Source organism: Orycteropus afer, unplaced genomic scaffold, assembly GCF_000298275.1.
Source record: "Orycteropus afer afer isolate SDZICR_OR568_19922 unplaced genomic scaffold, OryAfe1.0 scaffold00041, whole genome shotgun sequence".
Lineage (NCBI taxonomy): Eukaryota > Metazoa > Chordata > Mammalia > Tubulidentata > Orycteropodidae > Orycteropus > Orycteropus afer.
Window position 1 is genome coordinate 2715594 of NW_006921628.1, and position 22952 is coordinate 2738545.

Sequence of the window (22952 nt, forward strand, 5' to 3'; positions counted from 1 at the left end):
GTATCACTGTGAAAGTAGATTGCCCTATCTTCCTTCTGAGTTTACCTATGTGCTGTCAAGCTCTATGGATGGCTCCATCTATGATATCAAGAAGTAAAAGAGAGGTGGTTTATAATAGGACAATATGTACCTTAATGTGTGAATATTCTGGGCACAATTACAAGAACAGAAGAATGAAGTGGTCTGAAGCTCATAGTCATTTGTGGGATCTCTGGAAATGCAATGGCTGCTATATGAATGTCTTAACCACAAGCAGTGCTGCCGTTGGTAATGGGATCCTCTGAAATAGTGAAGTTCCAGGCAAAACCAAGTGCATTCATCTCTCTGGTTCATAGTATTGTAGCTATGTTTCAATACTATGTTTCACAGGGAAGGCATATTTTGTATTTGAATTTAAGGCAGAGTTTGGTTTAAGGCCCAGATCTGGACCAGGTTTGCCAGGCACGTCAGTACTAGGTAGATCACTTGGAACACTGAGGGACCAGGAACTGTTTTTCGTGGTGGACTGTCCTGTGAACTGTAGAACATGTCCCTATGGGGAAAGGACAGGAGTGACTTGACTTCCAGTTATTGTGACAACAGAAAACATCACTAGAAACTTCCAAAAACAGCACCCTAGGGGGTGATGCAGCCCTATTGAGAACTAAGAGAGAAACAAAATGGGCAGGAGGCTTCCAAGTCAGGCTTGTGGGCTCAGAACCCAGTTCCATTTAGTCCTAGCACCTGGATGGCAACGGTTATATCATTTGACTGTCCTCCACCTTATTTTTAAAATGGAGGAAACATCTTCTCCCCCATGGGATTGCTTAAAGTTTCAATGGAATATTGCAAGTCAGGTGCCTGGCTCATAGTGGGCCCTAGTTAATGCTCTTTCCTTTGTTATTAGGCTCAGCCACTTGTATCAGCAATCTCCTACACCTCCTTGTGTCCTAAGCCATTTTCTCCTTAGGTCACCTGCCTTTTTAGAAAGAATGTTATCTTTGTGCCCCGCTTTGAGGGTTTCTTTTGGACCCACTCTCTGGTTTCCCTGCCTCTTCTTTATCTAGAGTTAGCAAGCAAGTATGAAGGACCCGGAGGTTTTGTAAGATACAGTGAGCATCTTCCAAGCTCTTTTGAGGTCAATTGTGACTCATAGCAACCCCTCCTTGGTTTTGCGAGGTGGTATTTCTACAGAAGTAGATTGCCCAATCTCTTTTCAAGGAGTGGCTGGTGGGTTTGAACTGCCAGCCTTCTGGTTAGCAGTCAAATGCCTTAGGCACTAGGCTACCAGAACTCCCAAGCTCATTTTGGCCCCCAGAAAACTGACCAGTTCCCAAAAGTTGGAAAGAAAATAGAAAATAGAAAGCAAAAATTTATGAGAAAACACATGGATTTACCAATTTCCTAAAGCAAATGGGATATTCCAGTATTTTCTGTGCTTCTTGTTGTTGTTGTTGTTTGCCGTCGAGTCGGCCCCGACTCATAGTGACCCCCTCCTTGGGTTTCCGAGGCAGTACCACTACGGAAGTAGGATTGCCCAACCTTCCTTCCGAGGAGTGGCTGGTGGGTTTGAACTGCCAGCCTTCTGGTGAGCAGTCAGGTGCCTTAGGCACTCTGCTACCAGAGCTCCTACAAGTTCATTAAATACATATTCTTTTAAAGTACTTTTAGGCAATTCTCTTTGGTCCATTCATTATAGATATTTCTTTCCTACTTCTACTTTGAAGTCAGAAAGATCTGGGCTAACTTCTGGATTCTCTCAGAGTCCCCACCCCACCACCATCCCACCCCAGCTTCCAGAACAAAAATGTTGATCCTCTATCCTTTGGCTCAGACAATGAGAAACCTCATTGTCCTCAGCTGTCAGAAGAGGGAGTGTTGGCAGTAACTACCTCATTAGATAATTGTGAAGCTTCTATCACATCCTCAGATTTTACAAACTTCCAAGAGTTGGGAGTATTCTTGGTAGTTGAGATTATGCCAGGTTGGGGTTCCTTACCTTTTGAGAACAAAACATGAACCCTTCCATGGTGACTGGCAATCTAGTGCCCCTTCAGGTAATGGAGTGTACAAGGCTTAGAAAGAATCTTAGGTCCAGGTGAGATGAAATTAATTTGGGACCCCTGATAGTGGGACCTCAGCTCCTTGGCAGATGGATTGGTGAGCAATAGCAGTGTGCCAATCTTGGCAAAACTGCTGGGGATTCAGCTCCAGGGAGATGAAACAGATATGTATTATATTAACCACTGCATATATTGCATATATTTAACATGCATAGTTGTACTTTGTGTGTGTGTGTGACTTTTATTGAACGTATACCACATGCCTGGCACTGTGCTAGGTTTATGATATGCATTAGCTCATCTTATTCTCACAACCATCCTATAAGGTATGCATGAATCCTGTTACCATTGTACACAGGAGGAGTCGGACTCTGAAGGCATACTCCTTTTCTGTGAGGCAGGCAAGACTGAGACCCAAGTTTGTTTTACATTTTCCAATCCAGAAAACACAAGATGGAAACTAATATGGTGTTAAAACAAAAATCATATTTAGCCAATAATAGAAATTGATTGAAGGTTATTTATCATATGATTTGAAAATCAGGGTAACATTTTGCCTACAGAGTAAAAAATGTTCCAAAGAAGAAAAATCTTTCACAGATTCTTATGCTTAAGCTTCTTGCTAGTAATTACACATTGCCATGGAAATAGGGCCTGAATAGTGTTTACATAATAACAATTAATCCTAAAACACACCCTTTAGTCTGACCTTTGGGGTTTCTGTTGTGGAAACTGCAGAGAGAATTCTTTAAGAGAGCAAAATGCTAGATATCTATTAGTTAATTGAATTATCTAAACTTAATTTCTATCAGAAGCCTGAGTTATCCTGATAGGTTAAAACTTCAGTGAATTCAGTGTCTCTTCCACCTTTCACCCAGGGCTTACCTGAGGCATTTAATCAAGCAGGAATTGCCTAAGTCACCTTAGTCTCAGCTGGTCCTGTCATTACCCGTGCAAAGCTCAGACCACACGTCTCTTCATTCCACTGGAAGGTCACCTTAAAGTCTGCAGCTGCCTAGACCTCACTCTGCTGTGCCTGCTTTGGCAGGGATACTCTCCATGGGTTGTCTGCGGCCTCTGGAAAGTTATCTAGCCGCTATTTGACTTTGTTCTTGCAACAAGGCTGGGAAAGGGGAAGCTCCAGTGTCCTGCCTGAGAGGAGTGTGTGGTGGGATAATAATTCCCTCTGCCTTTGGGATAAGAAGCTCTGGTAATGTGGTGGTATAGTGATTAAGTGCTCAGCTGCAAACTAAAAGGTCACATGTTTGAAACTGCCGGCAGCTCTACAGCAGAAAAGACCTGACTGCTCCCATGAAGATTACAACCTAGGAAACCCTACAGGACAGTTCTACTCAGTAGGGTCTTCTCATATAGGGTCACTGTATGAGTTGGAATTGACTCTGTGGCAAACAACAACACAGTAAGGTCTTGGGATTTGACTCAGAACAGAAGGGAAGGCTGCAGATCTGCTGGAGATCCTGGCAGACGTCTTTCTGTCAGGGCCTCCCATCACCTTTGACTCTCTTCTCTTTCTAGTCCAGATAATCTCTGTGGTACAGTCTGTTTTGGGGGCTGGGGGACCCGGTGATGAGAAGAACTGGCTCAGAGTATTCCCATATTTTCCCTCCTTCCCTTCAATTCCTCAGGGCCTCAGCTTTTGAGATTCAAAAATCTAGTTACTCCTTTGTTCTCATGAGTTCCTCCAGCCCTCCCTTCCCTTAGGCCTTAAGCATGGAATGCTTTAGCTAAGGGAATGGAGAAGAGCCAGGGGGTGCCAGGAAACATTAGGCAGAAAAATGTTAGTAACAAGTGTACTTCAAACTCTCATCCTTCACAGAAAGCTTGAGAAGCAACTGATTAACTACCTAGTGACTGGAAGACAGTACCTTGCTTGTTCATTAATCCTTTCAGGTTTTATTGAATGTCTACCACTACCAGTTGCTCTTGAGTCAATTCCAACTCACAGAGACCCCATGTGTGTCAGAGGAAAACTGTCCTCCATAGGCTTCTCAATGGCTGATTTTTCAGAAACAGATCACTAGCTCTTTCTTCTGAGGTATCTCTGGGTAGTCTCAAACCCCCAACCTTTTGGTTAGCAGTTAAACATGTTAACTTTTGCACCACCCAAAGACTATTGAATACCTCCCAAAACTCAAACCCAACCCATTGTCATCAAGTCAATTCTCACTCATAGCAATCCTATAAGACAGAGTAGAACCACCTCATAGGGTTTCCAAGGCTGTAAATCTTTACAGAAGCAGAACACCACATCTTGAAAAGAATTTGGACTTCCCTGACAAATCAGAAAAGGAAATGTCTGCCCCTACCTTTACCCTTACTAATCACAGGGAACTGACCAGTGCAGCCTGTTCTGAAAACCAGTTCATGAACTCAGATGAGAGAATCAGGTGTTGCCAAGCATGTATTTGGAAGCAATCACTTAATGACAGAAGATGGCTTTTCCATCCTCAACATCTGCTTGAGTAAACTATGGGAAGGTCTGATTTACTTATTAACAATCAGCCAATGAAAGCTCAATGGAGTGCAGTTCTACTCTGATACACATGAAATCACCATGATTGTGAGTTGACTCAGTGGCAACTGATGATTCACTCCATAGCTGATTTCCACGTATTCTGGGGTCCTGAGATTCTAAGATGTTGAAGATAAAAATGGCTTCTTGATTACTCCAAAGTGCTATCTGTCCCTCTCTTTAATGCTCCCTCTCCTCCCCCTTTTCCCTCCCTGCTCATAATCACCTTGGGTACAGCTGTTCTGGAAGGATCTGCCTTGGGCCAGGTCTGCTACAGTCTACACATCTGCTACCCAGGTGTTTAACTTTGGAATGGGTATCTAGATGGCCAGAGGGGACCAGTCCCAGTGGCCTGCTGGCTTTGCATTCCAAGACTGCCTGGCTACATGCAAAAGCACATGGTCTTCCATTGTTTCTGGTGTAATTGTAATTTCCATATAAAATGAAGTGAAATGGAGACACTGGATACAGATTGGAAGTGATAGTCTTGTTGAGCCACCAACAAGAAGGCACTTTTGCAAAATAAATAAATAAGTAAAAAGGCACCTTTGCTTGTGACAGGCTCTCTTTAGAATTTTCACCAATTTGTGTTTTAACCCATTCATTCTTTCCTGGTGGTTGCCTTATAAAGGCTAGGGATGTTCAGCTTCCTCACTTGCATCTACCACACAGGTGGTCTTGGAGTTCCTCAGATTCTCCAAACACATTGCCATTTTGAGATTTTGCATGTGACCTGGCATACATACTCTCTTCACTTAGTCACTAGGTCATTATTTGCCATGGAGTTGACTCAGACACATGGTAGTCCCATGTGTATCAGAGTAGAACTGTGCTCCACAGAGTTCGCAATGGCTGATATTTTGTAAGTAGATTACTAGGTCTTTCTTCAAAGGCACCTCTAGGTGGACTTGAACTTCCAACCTTTTGGTTGTAGCTGAGTGAGTTACCTGTTTGCACTGCCCAGGAATGTCCACCAGACTAAACCAAACTAATTGCCATTGAGTTGGATCCGACTCATAGCGACCCCTCCTTGGGTTTCCAAGGTGGCATCACTATGGAAGTAGACTGCCCAATCTTCCTTCTGAGGAGTGGCTGGTGCGTTTGAACCACCAGCCTTCTGTTTAGCAGTCAAATGCCTTAGGCACTATGCAACCAGAGCTCCTTCTAGGTAAAGTAAAAAGCACTCTCAGAGTAATCTTAAAGTAACAATCCAATCATCTAAACACATCAATCATCATTTTCTGGAAAAGACGGAACCAAGTTGAATATTCAGATTTATTGTTGTTGTTTTTATGTGCTGTCGAGTTGGACCCAACTCATGGCGACCCCTCCTTGGGTTTCCGAGGCAGTATTACTATGGAAGTAGATTGCCCAACGTTCCTTCCAAGGAGTGGCTGGTGGGTTTGAACCGCCAGCCTTCTGATTAGCAGTCAAGTGCCTTAGTGGATTATCTAGATGAAGACATATGACTTATCCTATTACTTGCACTCTGCATTCTACCTGATGAGCATAATACTGAAAGAGAGAAAATAGCGAATAATTGAGTGATACTATTCTATTCTCAGAACCATCCAGTCATTCATCGATTCTTTTTATTTTTTTTTTTTAACCATTTCCCCCATGCTAGACACTTTTATAAGCACAGGAAAAACAGCAGTGAACAAAAGAGTCTCTGCTTTCAAGGATCTTACCTCTAGTCAGGTGAGAATGAGACACAATAAAAAAATGATATGTAACATAACATTGAAGTCCCTGGGTAGTACAAATGGTTAACACGCTCAACTACTAGCCAAAAGGTTGGAAGACACTGGAGGATCGAGTCCACTTAGAGAAGGCTTGGAAGAAAGGCCTAGGGATCTACTTCAAAAAAACCAGCCACTGAAAACTATGAGCATAGTTCCACTGTGACACACGTGGGGTTGCCATGAGTCAGTGTTGGCTCACAGGCAACTGAGAATAATGTCAAATTGTGACAAATGCTATCAATATTTACCAATAAACACATCAGATTTTGATCATTGACAAGGCCATTAGAATATTCTGTGGATCATGCAATGTGAGGTTATTACCTACTGCAGGAAGGGAGAGACTTTGACAGGGTCTTAGCAATGTTTCAGAACCAGGAGGTTGGGGTGGTTAGAAGATTTTGCATTCTGACGTTACGTGGTTTAAATTAGTCTTTGAACACGAGGATCTGATGAGGATTCTTTAAAATTGGTGGACTTTTGAGTCTTGATAAACCAATAGTTGTTTGATAGGCGAACAGTTACCCTAGTTGAGCCATCTGTTGTACAGAGGGAGCTGTTTGATTAATCTGGAGTTCAGATAATTTGATTTTGAGAAATTTTCTCAGGCAAAGCATGAAGTATTTTGACCTGTTTATAGCCTTATCTTTTTGGGCAATAATGTTCTTGGATGAGTAATAAAACCACAAAGGTCACTTAGTTCTTAGTCCTGAAAGCTAATCAACAGGATGCAGGATGTCTCCATGCTCAGAGAGCTAAACAAGCAACAGAAGGCACGCCTGACAATTTGGAGACATGCAGTGTGGCCAAGACATAGGGTTACTAGATTTCAAACTAAAAAAAAAAGAAGAAACCTCATTGCCATCAAGTCGATTCCAACTCATAGCAAACCCCTTTGGTTTTCCAAGGTGGTAAATGTTTACAGAAGTAGATTGCCCAGTCTTCCTTCCATGGAGTAGCTGGTGAGTTTGAACTACCAACCTTCTGGTTAGCATCAAATACCTTAGGCATTACTAGATTTGGGGCGGGGGGGAATCTGGCAATCCTATCAGAATATTGTAAAATTTTTAAACAAAGAATTGCCTATATATTAAAATTCAGATTTTTCAGCTTTTCCTGAAGCATCAGAATGTTTTACACTCTCAAGCCCATGTTGGTAAAAGGCAGCAGTTGGAGTGAGCTAAATTCTGCTGCTCACTTTACATTAGGCACAGGGCATTCTGCAATTCATGCTCTGGAGGGAATTTGAGTTTGGGAACTCTGGAATGGACTCAGGCTCCCCTCCGATGAGCTGGGGCTGTTTGGACAAGTCCTTCTCCTTCCCTGTGCCCAGCAGTAAGAGCTTGAGGATCAGCCAACCTAAAAGGATCTCTCCAGCTCCTTTAGCTGTGTTGTTGTACTTGTTGGGTGCTGCTGAGTTGATTCAGACTCATGGTGACCCCATGTGGCAGAGTGGAACTGCTCCATAGGGTTTTCTTGGCTGTAATCTTTATGGAAGCAGATCACCAGGTGTTTCTCCCACAAAGCCACAGGGTGGGTTCAAACTGCCAATGTTTCAGTGAGCTGTGAAGCACTTAACCATTCATGCCACTAGGGCTTCTTCCGTTAATAGTACCATGCGTATATTTTAGAGCTGCTTTAAGTACTGTGACAAACATCCAACTAAGATGGGTTTGGCAATATATGTGGCCATCCTGTTATGGGTTTTGAAATGTTTGGAAATTTGACCCCTAATATGGTTATAATCTCTTTGGTAGCTGTTATTAGGTGGTGACCTAATAAGAAATTATTAACTAGGGAGCTATAATTTGGAAGCTTATAATTTTGTTAATGGACATTGATTTTTGCAGGCCTGATTAAAATATAGTGAAGCCTGAGGCTTAAATGTTTTATTCTGAAAGGCTTAAGGAGTGGGAATTGACTATAAGAATGTATTGGCTTGAAAACTTTATTGAAATTTATTTGAAGAATTTTGTGAGCATGAAATGATCTGACTAAAAACTATTTGATGCCAGCTCCAGCAGCCTTGGAAAGCTGAGGGAATATAGGTTTCTTTAGATGATGTCTGGAAAAATACCTCCAGATTACCTCAAAGGTGAAAAGAAGATTATTATTCCATTCCATGACCCTGCTAATTCTTTTCAACATTGATTCAGTCAAGTAATTAGAACTCAAATGAAGGAAACATTCATAATTGTCATTCGTTTTACTTTACCAAAGGTGACTGTTCCAAAGAAGGTCTGACAGGACAAAAGCAAAGTGATTATGAAAGAAATATATGGGCTAATGGAGCATGCCTTCCTACACACATTCCTGGAGTCAGTCACAGGCAGAAGGTAGCGATAGTTCCAGATTAAAATAGGCCTCCACATCTATGAGTCTTCAAAGAAAATCTTCTGCTATCGCACTGTCAATCCAGTGATTATGTGAGCCGTGGTTTCCCTCCCTGTCTCTCACCACAGACATATATCATGTAGCTCTTTGTTATTTAAAAGCGTGTGTAAGAAAGATTACCCACACACACACCATAGGGAATACTTCAGAAGTGAAATATGTAATTGGTTATGGGGTTATATCTAAAATACCTCATCTCCTTTTATCATTGTATTTCTTCACTCAACATAGGCTAAAATATGAGGTGTGTCTGCTGCTGTGAGAATCCCTCCCCCCCCCACTTAATTTCTGAAATAATACCATACCTTGGAGATTAATGTTCAGGCATTACCAAGATTAAAATAACCAAATACTTCTTTGATCTAAATATTTTTCAAAAGATTGTTGCTGATCATTCTCCCTCCCCTATAATCTTTTTAAAAAGCCTTCAGATTTGCCAGCCTGACACCCAGGGGGACAAGAACACAGCTGCCTTTTCTTCCCCCTCATCTTCACGAAGATACTCTGTTCTCAGTTTCACCCAAATTAGTCCCAGGATTTCAGTTGTCTTTTGTGTCCAACATTCCATCATGCAATTCATTAAAATCTTCACATGAAATATTTAACAGATGAGTTATGTCATAATTCACATTACGGTTTTAAATTGTTGTTCATGTGGTAAGTCATTTATTCTGGACATTAGCAGACCTCTGGAGTGGGTGCATATTTGATGTAAGGAAGGTTAGAGTTCTTTTCTTCAACGCTCCAGAACAGTGGCCTTCTTCCAAACCCTGGGTTAATCATGAAATATTCCAAAGAAGTGACATTCAGACACATTGTTAGCTCTACTTGCAATTAACTATTTTGAAAACAAACAGAAGAAAATATTTAAACAAATGTGGCTTGGCTAACAACTATTACGTTTGACTGTTAATTAAAGCATGTTGGAATCCAAATGTGCCAGGTCTTGTTACTATCATGGCTAGCAACCCTTGCCATTGTACACAATGGAATGATAATGCAGGGATTCTTTCAAAGGGGGGCTAAGGGCCGGGTGGGAGAGATTAACCCAGCCTTGGAAAAAAATAGCCACTACCCTGCTTGAGGAGTAATAGATCAGTAATAAGCTGATTTTCTGCGTGAGATAACGTATCAAAACCCTATGTCTTTGTTGTTGTTGTTAGGTGCCATCCAGTCGGACCCCACTCATAGAGACCCCTCCTTGGGTTTCCGAAGCAGTATCACTACGGAAGTAGATTGCCCCATCTTCCTTCCGAGGAGTGGCTGGGTAGATTCCAATTCATAGATGCTCTGACCCTTTAAGACAGAGTAGAACTGCCCCATAGGGTTTCCCTAACCTTTAGGAAACTACACTGCCACATCTTTCTCCCACAGAGCCACTGGTGGGTTCGAACCACCAACCTATCTGTTAGCAGCCATGCTTTTAACCACTGTGACACCAGGTCCCTTTGCAATAATGCACAGCAAGCATGCATTTGTAGTACACTTGTTCTACAGCCATCCGTATGAGATCAAGAGGACAGCATTTGCCCAGGGATTGTTGTTGTTGTTGTTGTTATGTGCCGTGAGTCAGACCCAACTCATAGCAACCCCTCCTTGGGTTTCCCAGGCAGTATCACTACAGAAGTAGATTGCCCAGCCTTCCTTCCAAGGAGTGGCTGGTGGATTTGAACCACCAGCCTTCTGATTAGCAGTCAAGTGCCTTAGGCACTACACTACCAGAGCTCTCTTGCCCAGGGATAGAGCTAGGAATATCTCTGGTAGCATAGCGCCTAAGGCACTTGACTGCTAACCAGAGGGCTGGCGATTCAAACCCACCAGCCACTCCTCAGAAGGAAGAAAGTTGGGCAATCTACTTCCATAGTGATACTGCCTCGGAAACCCAAGGAGCAGTTGCTATGAGTCAGATCTGACTGGATGGCACATAACAACAGCAACAACAACAGAGCTAGGAAGGTGGGAGGGGATGGGAAAGAAGAAAGGACAAAGGGAGGTGGTGGGTGGAGGGGATGGGAAAGAAGAAAGGACAAAGGGAGGTGGTGGGTGCAGGAAGGAAATGGGAAGTGTTGTTGCATTGAAGGGATTGCAGTGAATGTCAAAAAACAGGATGTATGGACTGTTGAATGGAAAACCAATTTTCTCTGTAAACTTTCACCCAAATCACAATAAAAAAAAAAAAAAAAAAATGAACAATCAAAAAAGAACTCTTGTTCTACTCCTAAGAGGTGAAATACCTATTTTATTTTCTCATTTCACTACCCATAAATTGGAATCTATTAGAAAAAAAAAAAAAAAAAATTCTGTTTGTAGCCCAACCAGAGCAGGGCAGCTCTGTACTCAGAATGAGATGATAATTGTCCACATGCTGCCAGTATTAGTCAGACTTCTGAGAAGCTTTGTGGCCAGGTAGCCTGGCTGATGAGCTCATGGAGCTGATAGTACCAGTGTCAGGGAGAGTAACACTCTTGGATTCTGTACTTTGATCTGATCTGTCTGGCCTTGTTCTGAATATGTATAAATGACCCCAATCACAGGAGGATCAGGTGATAGCGTTCTTTCATTCATTCTGAAGGAAAAAAAAAGAAATCCATGCTAGGAGCTTGCTTAGCCGAGAGAGAATCCTTCATTGCCTTCTGTTTTCTGCTTCATTTTGCCAGTGCCGTTAGGGTTCTTCCTCCTTCCTTTTTTTGGTATCCTGATTTTCTGAAGTATTTATCTGCTGATATTACATGCTCGAGAACATTTCTAACAGTGGACATTGTGAATTTATCATGGACAGATTTCATGCCCAGTCTCAACATATTGTTGTTGTTAGTTGTTAGCTGCTGTGGGGTTGTTTCCAGCTCATAGCAATCCTGCATACAGCACAATGAAATGTTTCCTGGTCCTGCTCCATCTTTGTGATCACTGGCATGCTGGAGTCCATTGCTGTGTCCACTGTGTATTTTGAGTGCCTTTCGCCTCAGAGGGGCTCATCTTCCAGAACTATTTTGGACGATGCTCTTTTATGATCCAAAGAGTATTCAATGGCTGATTTTCAGAAGTAGATTGCCAGGCCTTTCTTCCTAGTCTTAGTCTGGAATTTCCACTGAAACCTGTCTGCCATAGGTGACCAATCCTGCTGGTGTTTGAAATACCAGTGGCATAGCTTCATAACAACATGTATCATAACAACATGCAAGCTACCAAAGTAGGCAAAGTGACACAGTGGTGGATGAAACATATATTTAGAATAAAATATAAAAATAAGGAATAAAAGCATTGGGAACAAATAATAAGTTGAGTGTCTATAACATAACACTATAAACCTTTCAGAACATTTTCATATACACTATTGAGTATCATTTGTCCCTGTTCCACAATAATTCTGTTCAGAAGCTAGAGCCAGCATGATGCTCTTTGAGAGAGGTAAAGTGACCTACCTAAGAGCATACATCAGTGGTCTTAGAAATAAGGCTTACCATCAGTATTCCTGGTTAAAAAAAAAAAAAAAAATTCCTGGTTATAATTCATTGTTACTCATTGATGGTGGCAAGGTTGTTTTTCTGTCCTCTGGATGAGCTCTGTGTGTACATGTGAATACATGTACATGGCTGAAGGACTGGGCAAGTGGAAGTAGGGGTGTTTGTATGAGTTTGCATGCCAGACGTGGTATGCACTATTTACAAACTGGATTTGTTCTCCTAGGGTATGATGCAAGTTGAGGCCAAGCCCACAGAAAATTATTTCTAAATGAATACAATATGAAAAAGTTATTTTATTTCTAATTTTATATGTAATATTGTTATTTGGTGAGTTTCGTATTACACTTGAATTCATGTCTATTAACGTGATATGAGATGCATGCATGATTTCATCTTGAATGCATTTGAATATAATAGCACTGGAAATGTAATTTGTATTCTCAAATTTTATAAAGCAAAATAAATAAATCTTGGGGGTGGTAGCCACATTGAGCATATTGCATTGATTTCTTTGGGTTTCTCTCAAACTAATTACCAACTTCCCCTTGTAAATCCAAGTCCTCTCCTGTTGGCAGCCCCATCTGATCTAAACCCTCCACACCTAAGTCATCCTCATTCCTTCCACCTCTAGGGAGTATAGAGAGTGGGCTGTATGGGCAGGTTTGTGGAGAGCTCTATCTTCCATCCTTAAGGAGTGCAGATCTCCAACCCTCCATGATCGCTGAGCAGCAGTGCTGTCCTATATTAACTCTTTGCAATGACAGAAATGTTCTATATCTGCACAAGTCCAGGACAGTAGCCTCTGCTCCATGCACATAATGAGCACTTGAATCATAACTAGTGCAAATGAGGAACTAGTTACTGAATTTTAATTAAATTGTCACCTGTGACAAGTGGCCACTGAATTGGACAGCATGAGATCAGAGCAGTCAAGGTCAACTACCTTTCTCCAGATTCCAGTGCAGTGTTCATTGACTTTCTACATTTCAAATGATCTCTAAGTCTTGGTACTTGGATGATTCCCTGATCCCCGCAAGGTAAAGTGTGAGCATTTCTTCTGTGATTTGTCTGCTCCAGCCCTCACTCCAAGCTATTGCATTCCTCACCTCTTAATCTCTCCTTACAGGCCTTTATCACGTAATGAGTTTCTGATAAGGATGAAACAGAAAAAGGAAAGGGAAAGAAAGAAGGGCAGGAAAAGTAGGTAGGACAAAAGTTAGGAAGCTGGGGAAGGAGGAAGTCTGGAGGGAGAAAGTAGAAGGAACATACTTCATTGATGGTCTGTGGTGTGCACTGCTAAACTGAAAAACTACTCAGGCCCTCTTAGCACACTGACTTATGGAAACAGTCACCTGAGTCATTCAAACCAGTAGAGATGTCAGTGCCCCAAGTGCCTGAGTATTTTTGTGTGAAAGGTTTCTGGGACTGTTTGGGATGACCAAACCAAAACCAAACCCACTGCTATCAAGTCAATTCCGACTCATAGTCATTGGGTTTCTCATAAAAATGAAGTGGTTTTGCTGTTCTGTGGGTTTCCAAAGGCCATTCCAGTATCTTGGGGTCACTGTCCTAAGAGTCTCACTCAATGTTGGCATGCTGTAAAGGGACCCAAGGAAGAGCAATTCCCTCTAGATCTGCTTCACTCCTGGGAAATGAGTAAGGTACCACCTGATGCTTCAGAACTCTAGACCAAGAAGCCAGCTCACTGGAGCATTTCCTGCTGCTGTTGCTGCTGGTGGTTGCTCTTGAGTAGATTTTGATTCATGCACTGCCTTCTGGATCATCATTTACAAAGTACTGCCTAGATGATACAGTGGTGAAGTGCTTGACTGCTAACTGAAAGGTCAGAGATTCTAACCTACCAGCGGCTTTGCGGGAGGAAGACCCAGCCATCTGCTTCCATAAATATTACAGCCTAGGAAACCCTATGAGGCAGCTTTACTCTGTCATATAGGGGTTGCTATGAATTGGAATTGACTAGACTGCATACAACACAATGCCTGCATGTGTACATGCACATACACACATACATACACACACGTGCACACATGCCTAGACCCCAGGAAAGAGTGGACGGAAATTATGTAAAAAGGAAACCGCCATCTGTCCTAGAGAGATGATTCCTAGCAGGGAACCTTGGAGCATTTGTAATCAGATTGCAGTGAGGAGCCTCACAAACTGCAGAGAAAATATGTTAATGATTTTCTGGACTGTCTAAAAAATTTCAAACCCAGGAATGGTATTTTTATTTTGTGTACACTCTCCTTGGGACTTGGGTTTCACTAAAGCATTTTCTGTCCTTGTTTTCCTTATTAAATTAGCAAGACTGACTTGAATCAGAATATACTGTTATGGTTTGAAATGTTGTCGAAAGAACAAAATAGAAGGGCATGACAAATATCTCAAGTCTCATTTGGGATGTATGGAGGATAGGGGAGAAGAATGGAACTTGCTGAAGTAATAATGTTTTCTCTGATAAAGGATGAAGGGGAAAAAAAAACTGTGGAAAAAAAACAGGGAAAACAAGCAAAAGGAAGTTAAACTTCTTTGTGTGGAGGCTCGTGTGCTTTTGTGAATAGAGACAGCCATAAGATGCCCTTAAACATTTCTGTGTGATTTCTGTGTGTGTGTGTGTGTGTGTTCCTTTGTTTTGAGTATTTTTGTTAGTATTGTTTTTTTGTTTTTGGTCCATATGTGTGTCTCTCTGTGTCTGTGCACATGTGTTTGCATTTTAAATCATTTTCATGCATAAGAGGTACTCCACTAGATGCACCAAGTGGCTGTGGCTGCCTGTCATCTTACCCTCCTGGTCTCCCACTGTCCAAGCTCTTCTTCTGCAAAACTTTCAGAATGGACTTCTAAAAGTATAGATATGATCCTGCTCCTTCTCCAAAATTTTCAATGACTTTTCATCACCTACAGCAGATGCCAGCAAACTTTCTTCTGTAAAGGCGCAGGTAGTAAATATTTAGGCTTGGTGGGCCATATAGTCTCTGTTGAAATGGTCTCATCTCTGGTTTCATAGCTGTAGACAATGTATGAACAAATGTGTGTGGCTGTATTCCAGTAAATCTTTATTTACTAAAAGAGGTTGGCTTTCACCCGTGCACCATAGTTTGTAGACCCTTGCCCTACAGACACTATTCAGATGCCTTGGCCTGACATTCGAGATCTTTTACCATTTGACCTCTGCCTGTATAACCAGGTTCACCACTCTCATTCTTGTTAAACCTCAGAATACACACAACTCAAAAAACCTACTGTGTTGAGTCGATTCCAATTCATAGTGACCCTACAGGACAGAGTAGAACTGCCCCATAGAGTTTCCAAGGCTGTAAATCTTTATAGAAGCAGACTGCCACATCTTTCTTCCATGGAATGGCTAGTAAGTTTAAACTGCTGATGTGTTGGTTAGCAGCTGACCGCTTGACCCACTGCATCCCCAGGGCTCCTCAGAATACACAATGGTCTTTAAAAAGGTTTCATCCCTTTACCTTAATTATGTTGTTTCCTCTAGTTGGGCTGCCATCCCTCCTTAAAAAAAAAAAAAAAAACCTGTGAGTCAGCTCTCTATGTCTTGCCTTTCACAAAGCTCCACTCAACTCCTCCAGGCCTCGTTGCTCCCACAGTTCTTTGCTTTTGTCTCTAGTTTTTTACCATGTAGCTACCATATTTTTACATTTGCTCCTCAACTAGATCATGAGGGGCTTGAGGAGAGTGTAGTCTTATTTCTCTTACCCACCTTCCAGCTTGCAAAGATAAGGCCCTAAAACAAACAAACAGTCATGAAGTCGACCCACCAATCGGACTCTATGTCTTTTGATCATAGAGAATTATCTTAACCTGTAGGTGAAAATACTGCAAACCTCCATGTGCAATGGGAAGCCAGGGGCCAGAATTATGGGAAGGGGTTAAAAGATAACCAGCAAAGGCACCTATTGGGTCAAAACAGAACAGACTAGTTGCAGGCAGGACTGTCTAGAAGCCTCATGCCCAGGATGAGAGTAAGTGAGGAGCGAGGGGAGTGATGTCTAGTTTAGGGCATCAGGACCCGGGAGAGGATGCAGCCTGCTGGAGGGAGATCAGAGGGAAGCAGTCTGCATGATTAATGGGATGGAGGGACTGACTCATGAGCAAAGATTAAAGTACTGCAAGGAGCTAGGGTACAGGACCAAAAGGGGCAGATGATAGCAGTCTCCAAATATGTGAGATGGATAAACACCCAAAGGGAGTAGCTAGCTTCATCAGAGAGGTGAAATAGAGGCTCCACCAGAGTTTGGGAGGGGTGGTCAGAAAGGGCAGGCAGCTGAGGAGAACGTCTTTCTGATGGAGGAACTCAAGAGATGATGAATGGCCAGGGGAAGCTCTGGGCTTTTGGAACTAGAAGTACCATATACAGGTCACCGTGAGGTGGCTATTTCAAGGAAGCCTCTGCTTTTATCATGTAAGGTCCTGTAGCCTACCATAGCTGTTGACTTTGGCCGTGAGTGGTAGCCTCAGAATTACTCTCTGACTCCCAGCCTGGGGAAGGCTGGCTAGGTAGGAGTAAGGAGTGGAAAATATAGAGTGGCACACACAAAGGGAGACAGATAAACTTATTTCCACCCTCCTTGTAGATACCAAGTATTAGATGTCATGGTTTTGAGGCCCTTTGCCCTGAAGAAGGAGCCCTGGTGGTGCAGTGGTTAAAGCACTTGGCTGTTAACTGAAAAGTGAGAAGTTCCAACCAACCCACCAGCCATTCAGTGGGGAAAAGATGTAGCACTCTGCTTAAATAACAATTATAGTTTTGGAAACCCTATGGGGCAGTCCTACTCTGTCCTGTAAAGTTGCTATGAGTTGCAATCATCTCAGAGGTGGGTTTGGGTTTTGACTGCTCTGAGATCACGTTTCGACAAGTTATTCCCTGTTTTGGGGAAGAAACAAAGATATTTGTTCTAAGCCCCTTGTTGAGACAGGGTTTACACTCACCATCTGCATGCTGATGGCTCTGAACAAAACCCAGCCAACACCCTGACTTCCTAGATTCCTTGATTGGCTCATCCCCAACAAGGATATGAAATGGCAGCATTTTGGAAGATAAGATTTATCTGTAAGGTAAGTAAACAGCCCTGAAGCCCAAAATCAGCTTTCTTACAGTAGTCTCTGAAGTTTATTCCAAGACAAGAAGGAGCAGCTTGTGTAAAAGGCTGACCAGGCAACCCCACATGATAGTAATGTCTCAACAGCCAGTGGTCTATGGACTATAGGACAGTAATTCCCAACCTGGATGCACATTAGAATCACTTGGAGTGCTTTAAATAAATACTCCATGCGTTTGTCCTATCCCCTAGAGATTCTAATTTAATTGGTCTTAGAGGGCAGGCAAAGGAGCTCAGGTGGCACAGTGCCTAAGGTATTTGATGCTAACCAGAAGGTTAGTGGCTCAAACTCACCAACCACTCTGCAGAAGGAAGACTGGGCAATCTACTTCCGTAAAGATTTACTATCTTGGAAAGCCAATGGAGGTCACTATGAGTTGGAATCAACTCAATAGCTGAGTTTTTTTTTTTTTTTTTTTTGGTTAGTGGGCAGGGGAGCGGCACCTAGACATTATATATATATATATATATATAAAGTTTTCCAGGTGTTTCTAATAAGTAGTCATGATTGAGAAGCACTAAGGAACTCTTCATTTTTCTGTGATTATAGTTCATATGAATATTACTTTTCCATTTGTTGTTGTTGTGGTTTTTAGATAACATTGAGTAGCTTCCAACTCATAGTGACCCCCTGTACAATAAAACAAAACATTCCCTGAGTTCTGTGCCATCCTCATAATCATGGCAATGTTTGAGCTATTGTCACAGCCATTGTGTTAAACTGTCTCATTGAAGGTCTTCCTCTTCTTTGCTGACCCTCTACTTTTCCAAGCATGATACCATACCTTCTCCAGGTCCTGGTCTCTCTTGATAACATACCCAGAGTATGTGAGATAAAGTCTTGCCATCTTCCCTTCTAAGGATCATTCTGGTTGTACTTCTTCCAACACAGATTTGTTCATTCTTCTGGCAGTCCAACGCAATGCAACACACTGCCATAGAATGAGGTCTCATAGTGACCCTTTCTGAGGTAATATCACTATGGAAGTAGATTGTCCAACCTTTCTTCCAAGGAGTGGCTGGTGGGTTTGAACTGCCAACCTTCTGGTTAGCAGTCAAATGCCTTAGGCACTATGTCACCAGAGCTCCCAAAAGCTGAACTCCATGTGGCACATATGGGGATCAAACCTGTGACCTTGGTGTTATTAGCACCACGCTCTAACCAGCTGAGCTAACTGGCCCCCTGATGCATGGTATATTCAATATTCTTCGCCAACACCATAATTCATAGGCACCAATTCCTCTTCAGTCTTGTCCAGCTTTCACAAGCATATGAGGCAATTGAAAATACCATGACGTGGGTCAGGTGTCCCTTAGTCCTCAAGATGTCACTTTTAAAAAAAAAATCACTTTAAAGAGGTCTTTTGCAGGAGACTTGCCCAGCACAATACATTATTTGATTTCCTGACTGTTGATTCCATGGGCATTGATAGTGGATCTTAGTAAAATGAAATTCTTGACAACCTCAATAATTTCTCTGATTGTCATGATGTAGTTTATTGGTCTACTTGGGAGGATTTTTGGTTTCTTTATATTGAGGTATAATCCATACTGAAGACTATATATAGTCTTTGATCTTCATCAAAGTCTTTACTTTCAGCAAGCAAGGTTGTATCATCCGCATAACACAGGCTGTTAATGAGTCTTTCTCCAATACTGATGCCACGTTCTTTTTCATATAGTCCAACCTCTTAGGTTATTTGCTCAGCATACTGATTAAATTAGTATGGTAAAAGAATACAACCTTACTCACACCTTTCCTGATTTAAAACCATGCAGCATCCCCTTGTTCTATTTGAACTACTGCCTCTTGGTCTATGTATTAGTGTCTCATGAACACAATTAAGTCTTCTGGAATTCACATTCTTCACAATGTTACCTGTAATTTTTTATGATCCGCAGAGTCAGATGTCTTTGCATAGTCCATAAAATACAGGTAAACATCCTTCTGGTCTTCTTTGCTCTTAGCCAAGATCCATCTGACAGCAGTAATGATATCCCTCATCCCACATCCTCTTCGAATCTAGTTTGAATTTCTGTCTCTATTACTTTGACTAGAATATCATTTGAAAGGTACAAAAAAAAAAAAGAAAAGAAAGAAAGAAAGACAGAGAAAGCAAGCATTTAGTAATTATCTGGGTATTTAGTATCTTGCTGAGGGGAAGGACACAGCAAGGAGCAACAACCAATCCCTGCCCTCAGTGAGCTTATGGTTCAAACAAAAACTTGTACAAAGATGTTTCTATCTGCACTATTTATAGTAACCAAAAAGTAGAGACAATTCCAATATGCATGCACCAAGGAGCTCTGGTAGCATAGTGCCTAAGGCACTTGACTGCTCACCAGAAGGCTGGCGGTTCAAACCCACCAGCCACTCCTCGGAAGGAAGATTGGGCAATCCTACTTCCATAGTGATACTGCCTCGGAAACCCAAGGAGGGGTCACTATGAGTCAGGGCCAACTCGATGGCAAATAACAACAACGAATGGATAAACAAAATGTGGCATGTCTATACAATGGAATATTATTCAACTATAAAAAGAAATGTAATACTTATATATGGTACGAATGGATGAACCTTTAAAACATTAGCTAAGTGAAAAAAGCCAGACACAAAAGGCCAGATATTGTTACATTTCACTTATGCACAGTGTCCACAGTAGGCAAATCCATTGAGCAAATTTGGTGGTTGCCAGGGGCTAGAAGTAGGGGGAATTGGGAGTGATACTTAATGGTCACAGGTTTCCATTCAGGGTAATGAAGTGGTTGTACAATAATATGAGTGTATTAGATGCCACAAGATTTTGTACTTTAACATGGTTAAGATGTTGAATTTTATGTTTTATGTAGTTTACCACAAAAGGGTATATGAGAAAACTTTTTGGTAATTGCATATTTCTTTTAATGAATGTTACCCCTTAGGTTGAAGTTACTATAGGTAGTTAAGTGCTGGGGGCGGGGAGGGGGAGTGCGTGATATGGAAAGAAAAAATAATAATAATGATATGTGGAAATGGCAGAAATTGGGGAGATTGGTTGCAAGGCCAGAGGTTTCACTGGGGCAAATGGTGTCTTGCAGAAACCTGGTGGTTCTTGCACACAGTTTCATTCTCTCTTTCCAACTCTTGTGAAGTTTTCTTACCATCTGATGAGCTCTTTACCATTACTAGAAGGCTTTCTGAAATGGTTTCAAGAATTACTTTGTATTTGTTTCATGGAGAGAATTATAAGCTTGTTCATATCATAGTTCAGAGGTTTCACCAACTTCCACTTTCCAAAACTTCAAGTCACTTTCTGATCTCTCTTCCTTTTCTGTTTCCTTCTCTTACTAGCACTTGGCATTTGTGTTAGGGCAAAAGAGACCTCAGACTCAAACAAGTTCTACAGAGAACCTGTATTAAGCCTTAAACAGGACAAAAACAAAACAAAGACAGTCAACCAGGATGAGGGAAACATCAGCATGTGCAGAGTACAGAAGCCAAATGGAGTTCACTGACTCAAGGCATGAGGCTAATTATATATGATAGAAAACAAAGGAAGTCATTACAAAATCATGATGATTGGAGGGAGGTCAATTCATCACTGTCAAAGGAGGGACTACAGAAGCAAGGAAAGGACCATACTGGGATATGTACACATTTGCAGATTAAAAAGGGTTACCGGATTGGTTCTAGGGTGGGATCACCTGGCTATGGGTGATCGGTGTATGACTTATGACCATGGCCCTGAGTTAGAGCCACAAGGTGGCTACAAGACAATACCAGGACTCCAACCTTAAATTACATAACATGGCTATTTTCGGATACACCCAGGCAAGTTCCCTAGTTCTTTGTGTGAGCATAATCTTCTTTCATCCACACTCTTCCTGAGGGCAAACTCCCTCCCTAGGTTTTTCCTGGGCTTTCTAAACACAGCCACATTGCTGGTTTAATGATCAGAAACTCAAATGGCATCTGAACGTATGTCAAGACTCAAAACAGAGTTAGTGCTCCTGTTGTAGACCACAGCCTTAGAATGTAAGCTCTAATACACAGACAGTATTGCTTTAGAAGGCATTTGCACGGACAGATATCTGTGTCATTTCACCAGAGTTCCAAGCCTAAGGCATTTGACTGCTAACCAGAAAGCTGGTGGTTCAAACCCACCAGCCACTCCTCGCAAGGAAGATTGGACAATCTACTTCCATAGAGATACTGCTCAGAAACCCAAGGAGGGGTCGCTAATGAGTCAAATTGACTCAATGGCAGCGAATTTGGTTTTTTTCTTTTTTTGTTTGTTTAGGGGACCAGTTAGACTTAGTCTAGACATCACAGTCTAGTAACCACACTCAAATGCCAGCCTCAAATCTTAAATCTCAAAAGCACAAGCATAGTAGTACATGTTTTAGACACGCAAGTTCATACAGTAGTTCAAACAGGTATTTTACTATGTTATTTTTTTTTTTCCCATTCCTGTTTTCAGCTTGTATGGAAAGGTATGTTTGTGTGTGTGTGTGTAGGGGGGTAGCCTCTGGTATGTGAATTTTCAAGATACTCTAGTAACATGTCTCCAAAGAGCCATCTCCCTCGCATCTGTTCAGCTTGTTGGGTATCAACAACTCTATGAATACAAGTAAGCTTGAGAATTCCTCACCAGAAGATAAAACATCTTAGTTGTATGCTTCAGTGTAAATTTCTTGTTTAAGTGTTCTTATCTGATCTCCTTACATCAGCTTCTTGCTATGAGGGATAATTTTCAATGACAATCTTAAATGATTGTGTAAAGGTATCTCTAATGCCTTGTTTTATTTATAATTTGTCCCAGCTGTAGGCATTCAGATGAAACTTGAATTTTTCCAAAGGAAGTTCTGGACGGCCAGCAGACAGGTAAGTTATAATCAGCATATTGAAGCATTAGCAACACTTATTATACAGGTGTTCACATTTGAGTACCCGGAGCCTAAAAGTGCCAGATTCCTGATGAATGTTTGTAAAATGAACTGCTGGCTGCTCGGATTACTTTTCATTTCATTGTAAAATAAAGGGCTGTCAGCATGTTAAACACCACATGCTGGGCAAAGCAGGAAATTTGCTCCTAAGAGCAATTTTAATTGTGAAATCAAGACAGTGACCTTTCAGAAGAAAAGTATTTCTTTTAAATACTGGGGCCTTTGTGAGATTTTCATAGCGACTTTCTCCTAATCTCCTTGAGATGGCTGGTTATATATTTGAACATCTTTTTATCACAGTTTTGAAGGTTCTTGCATAATTACATTAGTTGAAGTATGCATTTGCCTTCTTTGGCCAGAGGGCTTCTCTGGGCTATTCTGCCTTGGAGAATCTGGGATACATTCTTTCCCTTTGTTCTGTCTCTGTGCTATACAATTTCAGGTTTGTTAAATGATTTGGCAGAAATGGCAACTGATAAATTGCCCCCCATCTCTGTGCAATGGTTAAGCACTCAGCTGCTAACCAAAAGGTCAGCAATTCGAACCTACCCAGTGGTTCCATGAGAGAAAGAGGCAGCAATCTGCTCCCCTGAAGTTTACAGTTTAGAAAACCCTATGGGACAGTTCAATTTGACAGCACCTAAGGACAACTCTGGTAGCATAGTGGCTAAGGCACTTGACTGCTAACCAGAAGGCTGGTGGTTCAA

At 41.7% G+C, this 22952-nt stretch overlaps 1 protein-coding gene across 1 annotated transcript in view; it reads left to right on the top strand.

The window, feature by feature from the left end:
- CACNA2D3 (calcium voltage-gated channel auxiliary subunit alpha2delta 3) overlaps window positions 1-22952 on the top strand; it is a 1513414-nt gene that overhangs the window by 1341054 nt on the left and 149408 nt on the right. The window contains exon 28 of the mRNA XM_007937248.2: window positions 22122-22183. Within this exon, the coding sequence (XP_007935439.1) occupies window positions 22122-22183 (62 nt within the window). The remainder of the gene's footprint in view (window positions 1-22121; window positions 22184-22952) is intronic.